This window comes from Bison bison, unplaced genomic scaffold (genome assembly GCF_000754665.1).
Source record: "Bison bison bison isolate TAMUID 2011002044 unplaced genomic scaffold, Bison_UMD1.0 scf7180017864260, whole genome shotgun sequence".
Classification (NCBI taxonomy): domain Eukaryota; kingdom Metazoa; phylum Chordata; class Mammalia; order Artiodactyla; family Bovidae; genus Bison; species Bison bison.
In genome coordinates this window covers 9,215,391-9,224,231 of record NW_011494832.1, presented here as the reverse complement: position 1 = coordinate 9,224,231, position 8,841 = coordinate 9,215,391, and the positions used below count along the sequence as shown (strand labels likewise).

Below are 8,841 nucleotides of genomic sequence, written 5' to 3'. Positions count from 1 at the left end.
ACCTCCACTAGCTTTGTTCCTAGTGATGCTTCCTAAGGCCCACTTGACTTCACATTCCAGGATGTCTGGCTCTAGGTGAGTGATCACACCATCGTGATTATCTTGGTCATGAAGATCTTTTTTGTAAGTTCTTCTGTGTATTCTTGCCACAATGATAGGCATGTGGCAAGTGATCAAAAAAATTGAAGATCATAGTATTCTGCAAAATATACTAAACACAAAGACTGATCAGATTCTTAATCATAAGTGTCTTTTCATGTTGCACCTAAATAATTTAAATGATTATAATTCAGTTATCAAAAACACATATAAAGCTGTATTGGATTTAATTGAACTACATGTAAGATTAAGGACTTACAAATACTTCTGTTTTGCTAATATTTTTCCAAGTATTAGGGGGAAACAAGTTCTAGATGTTAATACATAGATGAATAGGTATCTGTCTTTTCTCTAAGTATTAAGTTTTATATTTGTTTTATTTATAGCTATATATCTATTTATATATGTGTGTTTTATATATATATGTGGGAAGGATTGGGGGCAGGAGGAGAAGGGGATGACAGAGGATGAGATGGCTGGATGGCATCACTGACTTGATGGACGTGAGTCTGAGTGAACTCCGGGAGTTGGTGATGGACAGGGAGGCCTGGCGTGCTGTGATTCATGGGGTCACAAAGAGTCAGACATGACTGAGCTACTGAACTGAACTGACTGAAGGATGTGTATGGGGCTTCCCTGGTGGCTCAGTCGTAAAGAATCCACCTGCCAATGCAGGAGACACGGGTTCGATCCCTGGGTTGGAAAGATCCCCGGGAGAAAGAAATGGCAACCCACTCCAGTATTCTTGCCCTGGAACTCTCATGGTGTAAAGAGCCTGGCAGGCTACAGTCCATGGGGTCACAAAGAGTTAGGACTTAGCGACTGAATAGCAACAACAGAAAGAAATGTGTATAAGGGTAGATATTGGAACGAGTAATATTACTTGAAAAAATCAGCAAGTTGGTATGTGTGTGTGCATGCTAAGTCGCTTCAGTCGTGTCCAACTCTGTGCAACGCTATGGACTGTAGCCTCCCATGGGATTCTCTGTTCATGGGATTTCCCAGGCAAGAATACTGAAGTGGGTTACCATTTCCTTCTCTATCGGATCTTCCCAACCCATTTATCCAGCCTGGGACTCCTGCACTAGCAGGCAGATGCTTTCACCACTGAGCTGTTACTACTACGTGTGCACGTGTGCTAAGTCTCTCCAGTCCTGTCCGACTCTGTGCGACCCCATGGACTGTGGCCCTCCAGGCTCCTCTGTTCATGGGATTCTCCAGGCAAGAATACTGAAGTGGGTTGCTGTGCCCTCCTCCAGGGGATCTTCCCGATTTCGCTTAAGTCTCCTGCATTGGCAGGTGGTTTCTTTACCACTAGTGCCACCTGCGACACCCAGAAGGTTGATACTTGTTTTTAATTCTGTCTTTTTCAGTCTGTCTTATAGTGGAGAGTTGAGGAGGTAGGAAAGAGAGTAGGTAGGAAGCATAGGAAGGAAGGGGAAATTCAGTTCTCTTCCAAGGTTGAGTATATCACTCACTGAGTTGAATTGTTTGATCACGTGCAACAACCCTTACCATTGTGGCAATAGCTATAAATTAGTCAGCTTTCAGGGAAAATTTAAAAAGCTGCTTCTCAGAGTTTTCTTTCTTCATGCCTCACAGAATTACACCACCCTTAATAGCTATGCAGTTTGCTAAGTGAATTAAATCAAGTTAATTATTGCTCATGCTATTTAAGCAAAACCTAATGAAACTTGTGCACAAAAAGAAAACACATAATCTTTGAGCCTTAAAAAATGTTATAAATTAAAAGAGAAAGACTTTTGTTTCACTTGAGGCACTAGTGTTTGGCTGAAATGACCACCCTAGGCAAAATTTAAAATAAGAGACTTTATCTTTTAGAATCTCTTTCCATGTTTCTTTCCTTCAGGTAACCAATGCCTTTTCATTCCTTCAGTCTTCTTAGAGAACTGCCTGCCATCAACTTCATCGACAGGAAACTTTGGGCAGAACTGACTTTTGGGTAAACTAAGTCAGAAAATTCAGAACTGTCCCTACAGTGTTCTATTCCATGGCAGCCCAGTCTGAGAGAAGGGAGAATATTACCAAGAATAAATCCTTGGTAATATCTCACCAAGTCAGGAACTAGCATAATGGGTTACTTTCCAGGGCTGGCTGCATCTTAATAAAGTACTCCCAGAAAAGTTAAAGGATGTGCAATGTTTTAGGTGTGATTCAGAGCTTTTCTTTATCATCACTCAAATTATATCTCCTTTGTGTGTGATGTTTCACTCTGGGCCTTATTTGCCTTTTTAAACAGTGCTGTGTCTCACAGTCTCTAATCTTTCAGACTTTATAATTTATAATCTGGAAAGGCAGTTGTTTTATTTCTTTATACAAATATTTATTTCAAACTCTTGTAAAATTACTGTGTTAGTCGGCTTGAGCTACCATAACAAAATACCATAAACTAGGCTGCTTTAACAACAGCCATTTATTTCTGACAATTCTGGAGCCTGGGAAGTCCAAGATCAAAGTGCAGGCTGACTTAGTTTCTAGGGAAAATTCTCTTCTTGGCTCATAGGTGGCCATCATCTGGTGGTTTCTGCACAGGGCAGAGAGAGTGAGAGCAAGTGCCCTGGTCTCTTCTTATAAAGGCATGAATCCTATCAGGAGGATTCCACCTCCTGACCTCTTCTAAGGCTGTTGCTATTGCTATTCAGTTGCCAAGTTGTGTCTGACTCTTTGCGACCCCATGGATTGCAGCACACGAGGCTTGCCTGTCCCTCACCATCTCCTGGAGTTTTCTCAAGTTGATGTTCATTATATTAGTGGTACCATCCAACCATCTCATCCTCCATCTCCCTCTTCTCCTTCTGCCTTCAATTTTCCCAAGCATTAGGGTTTTTTCCAATGAATCAGCTATTCACATCAGGTGGCCAAAGTATTGGAGATACAGCATCAGTCATTCCAAAGAGTATTCTGGTTGATTTTCTTTAAGATTGACTAGTTTGATCTCTTTACTATCCAAGGGACTCACAAAAGACTTCCAGCTATTTACTTCCTAAAAACCTGACCTCCGACCACCATCACCCTGGGGGCATTAGGGTTTCAACCTATGAATTTGGGGAGGACACAAATATTCACTCCATAACCATTCTTCTCTAAATTCTATGACTCTAGTAAAAGAGAGCTTTTGAAAAATTATGTAATTACTAGCAGTGAGTCAATCCCACCTCACTCCAGGCATATCCCTCTACACTTTTCCCCTCCCTGTGTACTATTCCTTGTATAGATTTTACCCTTGCATAAACCTCTTTGTGGGGAAAAGACTAATAAGTAGAAGTCCCTTCAGTGAACATGAGTGAGCAAGATGAAGGCTGGAGAATATTAGAATGAATCTCTTACCCTACCAGTGAAGCCATCATTAGAATTTATCTGATGATCACCTACATTTTTACTCTTTTTTGCCCTGGCTTATCTCATGTTACTGAGACATTTGTTCAAAACCATTCAGTTCACTTCAGTCGCTCAGTCATGTCCGACTCTTTGCGACCCCATGAATCGCAGCACGCCAGACCTCCCCATCCATCACCAACTCCCAGAGTTCACTCAGACTCACATCATCGAGTCAGTTATGCCATCCAGCCGTCTCATCCTCTGTCATCCCCTTCTCCTCCTGCCCCCAATCCCTCCCAGCATCAGAGTCTTTTCCAATGAGTCAACTCTTCACATGAGGTGGCCAAAGTACTGGAGTTTCAGCTTTAGCATCATTCCTTCCAAAGAAATCCCAGGGCTGATCTCCTTCAGAATGGACTGGTTGGATCTCCTTGCAGTCCAAGGGACTCTCAAGAGTCTTCTCCAACACCACAGTTCAAAAGCATCAATTCTTTGGTGCTCAGCCTTCCTCACAGTCCAACTCTCACATCCATACATGACCACAGGAAAAACCATAGCCTTGACTAGACGGACCTTTGTTGGCAAAGTAATGTCTCTGCTTTTGAATATACTATCTAGGTTGGTCATAACTTTCCTTCCAAGGAGTAAGCGTCTTTTAATTTCATGGCTGCAGTCACCATCAAAACCATTAGTAGGGCGAATTTTCTCTCTGAATTAAGTTTTCATTTGTGATTGTCTAACATGATATAAAAGAACATGAAGCTAGTTTTCTACAGTGCTTTGTGTCAATAAAAAATAAATTCTCTTTATCAGATACCTTGGTGGAAGGGTGAAAAACATATAATATGATTTTGTTAAGATTGTCTGCCAGATAAATTGTCTAAATGAATATAAAATTTTCCTTTCTTAGGAGTCTACATATAATACTTATATGAGAACATATATTAAATGTATGAAAATATTCAGGATATTAAGGATCCTACAGTATGATTTGCATATGCTAAAATAGGACTTTCTTTTTTTGCAGCACAAATGTGTAACCATATGTAGTTGTCCTGCTGCTATTAGAGAATTCTGACTCTCCCTACATGATAAACATCCTTCTCTTCTATGGCTAACTGAGGGACTGACTGATACTGTCCTCTCATTTAGTGTTAAGCAACTGCTTTGTTTGTAAGGGCGCAGAGAGCAGAAGACTCAGTAAGTTAGTTCTTTGTAACATTTTTCTGTAATAGAGTGTGCAGATTTTATTCACTGGGATCTACAAATTCTTGAGACATAAGATTGCCAGGCCAGCTGGACAAAAAAGAACTAGGTACTAGAAACTCTGTACCACAGCTATGCAGAAATAGCTCTCTCCTTGAAAATCAGAATAGCCACTGAGAAACTGATTATTTTGTTTAGGTCAAAATCAGAGTTTGTGATAAACAACTATTAAGTGTTATATTCTTTATTTTAATCCACATAACAATCATAATCCTATCAGCTAAGTTATCATCTGCCATTAAAAATATTTAAAAAATCATCCTACCAGTTGGTCTTTTTTATTTTTTAATATTCTTTTCCTAACAACCCTAATGACAGCAGTTACCTGACAGGTGAAGGACCTGTGACCATTCAGGCAAGAGAAAATGGACCTTTTCTCTGAATCTCAGTGATTTCATAGTTTTCCAACCTCCTTAGTAAACACTTGTCCATCTCCTAGGTAGAGCTGATTTAAAATAAAAGTGTACTATTGCCCAGTGTTTTCTTGGAGTCTTTGGATCCGAGAATCATGAAGTTAGTTAAAAATTGTTTCCAGTAATTATGTAAACATAAGGGATGGCTTAGAGGAGATGAATTGAAAATAATAAGAATGACTATTTTGAAAAATTGAGTCACTATTTACAAGCAGTTCAGGGATAGAAAATAACTAAGTTATAAAGATACACATTTTAAAGAATACTTTTAGGCCCAGGCTTTTGGAAAAGAGGCAGAAATATAAGTCTCTTAAAATTTTGACTTGGCATAAAAAATATTTATGGAAGAAACAGAAGAAGTTCTTGGAATAAGCTGGACTTAAGCTAGGTCTTAAAGGCTCTGTAACATTGAAAAAAATGGAAATAAAGTGGTAGGGCATTCTGGAAAATAAGAATGGAATAATATATATGAAGACATCTGTGTTAAGTATTATGTTTAGTGTAGCTGATTCAGTTGAAACTGCACACAGTAAGATCTATGGGACAGAAAATGTAGGAACATCAGAACATAATGTTTGGTTTGGGTTTGGTTCTGTAGGTAATTCTTGAAAGTAAGTATGGATATCTCTTTCATACTCTGTATATATTCATTCTGTAGGTACCGTTGAGTCTTAATGTAGAAATGTGCATTCTAGTACTCTGGTTATTTCAAAACCATAAAACTTCAAAAAAAGCTTTAAGTCTTGCCTCCTTTGCTAAGTCAGGTGTTAAGCATTTCTCATAAATCTTTTTTATTTTAGCACTTATTTTTGATGATTAATCTACTTGGAAAACAGGTGGTATGAATGATACTTTGAAATACCTGAATTATATGCTAATGCTTTTATGTTTTTTATGCCCAATAGACAGAATGTGCAAATTTCATCAGAGTACTTCAACCCTATAACAAAACTCATGTTTATGTGTGTGGAACTGGAGCGTTTCATCCAGTATGTGGATATATTGATCTTGGATTCTACAAGGAGGTAATATTGTAAAATAGCATGAAAACAATTTACTATAATAGCTTATTACTTACTGCCTATGACATAAAATAAGTAGATTTGATATAAAAATTGAATCATTTTCTGTATGAACTGAGTAAGAACTTATGTTCCCAATCACTTAATAGATTATTACCGTTTTGATTATCTGCTTTATTCACCTTATAAAAACTTCTTCTATTAAAAGTTTTCTAGTGACATGATTAAAATTAATAGTGTAAAATGTTGAAAGTGCTTGTTTTCTAGGCTCTATGTACAGCTTTATTTTCTCTTGAGCTTCCTATATAACTAGATCTATTTATGATGTTGCTGTTGGTAAAAATTCGTTTCCTGTAAGACCTTGTGACAGAATGGTATCTTCTAAATAACTTAACTTTTCCCACCCAACAAATTTGACCTGTTGCATATGTTTACAATAGCAGACACTAAATATAGATAATTTTAATGATTTTCTTAAAATTGTATAGTTAGTTCTTACCATACTTGTTATCATACTGGACTTATTTCTGCCAGACCTAATTGGCGTAGTGGAAATGTAGGAAGTATTAATTAGGAGTAATGCATTCCATCTATCAATGAGCATTTCAATAAATGAGAAACATACATATTGCAATAATTTAATCAACACTAATTTGTTAGAGTGCTTTCTTTGTGTCATGGCCTGTGCCAGGCACTTCACATGGACTGTTTTTTGGAATTTCACAACACTCTTAATGAAGTTTGTACCTTTATAACTCCCAGTTTGCAAATTAGTGAAAATGGAATCTCAGTGGAATGAAATAACATGCCTAAGATTACCCAGCTGATAAATGGTCTAGCAAGGAATTGAACCCAAGTAGTCTATCTCTAGAGCAAGCATGCCCATCTGAGCTTTAGAATCTGTACTCTAATTACTTTGTATGGGTTGATGGGTTACACTGTCATCCTTATGTTTATGTATATACTTCTTGTGACTAACCACACATATTTTAAGGGTATTTGGCTGTATGTTTGAAAGTAAAGTCTGGGCTCATAGTACAGGTTTCTTTGCATTGATTTAACTGATTCAAGCAGAGATCAAACCCATAACTGTGGCTGGATACATTTTTCTCTCTGACCAACTTGTCTAACCAGCCCAGACTCAATGGTTTAAAAGTAAAGCAACCCTGATAGTTAAATCTCTGAACCACTAGGAGACTTGGCAACTTGAATCCATCATTCTTTGTTGCTGGTGTAATGTTCTCTTGCCTGGCTTTGATGAAGGGTAATATATAACAGTGGCTCATAGTGTAGGATGTAATTATATGAGATAGCCCCACAGCTTGGATGTATTTTGAGGCCTGGGGCTAAAGGCCAAACTCACAACCTGCTGAGGGATGCAAATAGTGTTCTTTAACTCCTAAAACTCACAAGTACTGAAAGGGAATTTACAAGGAGCTAATACTTAGCTTGAAACTGTCAAAAAGCCCTGGGGCCATCAAATTTACAGGTTATGTGAATCAGAGAGTTATAAGTGAACAGGGGTATTAAGCCTTGTGAATTTTTCACTAGTCAGGAGGACAGGTAATTGTATGGCAACACTGCCTGAAGACTGTCCACTTATGAAATGAATTATTAGTCTCAGGATTCACTGTCCAGTTCAGAGGGAAGGCATGACGTTCTCAAATAGATAAGGTTGCTTCTAAGATGACTTTGAAGAGGGAATAGTAACACAGAGATGGAGGAGAGAAGTGTATACAGTCCCCATTCTTGGGGGACACTCTTTTGTGTTGGGGGCAACAAGAAGAAAGAGGAAGCAGCTGAAATGAATCCCAGATTTCTATCTGGCAGTGAGCTGGAGAATAGTATTATTTATTGAGGTGAGACGAGTAACAAATTTGTGGGGGAAATGGTGAGTTAGTTTTTATACATTCTGCTTTTGAAAAATGCTCTGTAGATCATGCCAAGTGGGCAGTTGGATCTGGATTTCAGGACAGAAGTCAGGGCTGTTGACAACTACTGAGAATTTGAACATGGGGAGCCAGAGTTTGAATTATGGCCCCTGTCATTTACCAGCTCCGTGGCCTTCTGCATATACTTTCTAAGCTTCTGTTTATTCAGCAGAAGGATGATGATAATAATAGTAACTCAGAGTTATTTTAAGAATAAAATAAGAAAACGATTGCGTGGGCTTTGGCATATCACTTTCTCCATTCTGGTCACTTAATATTCAGCTGTATTAGGCAACAAGAACACAGAAAGGTAAAAAGGCAAGTATTTCCAAAGTATATATATAAACTTTATTTAAAAATAATGTCTGCCATCTATCTATCTACTCTATAATACTGGGGGTGTCTGTTAGTTTTTTTTTTTTTAATTTTATTTTATTTTTAAACTTTATAATATTGTATTAGTTTTGCCATATATCAACATGAATCCACCACAGGTATACCTGTGTTCCCCATCCTGAACCCTCCTCCCTCCTCCCTCCCCATACCCTCCCTCTTGGTCGTCCCAGTGCACCAGCCCCAAGCATCCAGTATCATGCATCGAATCTGGACTGGTGACTCGTTTCATACATGATATTATACATGTTTCAATGCCATTCTCCCAAATCTCCCCACCCTCTCCCTCTCCCACAGAGTCCATAAGACTGATCTATACATCAGTGTCTCTTTTGTTGTCTCGTACACAGGGTTATTGTTACCATCTTTCTAAATTCC

At 38.3% G+C, this 8,841-nt stretch overlaps 1 protein-coding gene across 1 annotated transcript in view; it reads left to right on the top strand.

Moving 5' to 3' along the window:
- SEMA3D (sema domain, immunoglobulin domain (Ig), short basic domain, secreted, (semaphorin) 3D) overlaps positions 1 to 8,841 on the top strand; it is a 230,218-nt gene that overhangs the window by 135,648 nt on the left and 85,729 nt on the right. The window contains exon 6 of the mRNA XM_010848142.1: positions 6,023 to 6,142. Coding sequence (XP_010846444.1) covers positions 6,023 to 6,142 — 120 coding nt within the window. The remainder of the gene's footprint in view (positions 1 to 6,022; positions 6,143 to 8,841) is intronic.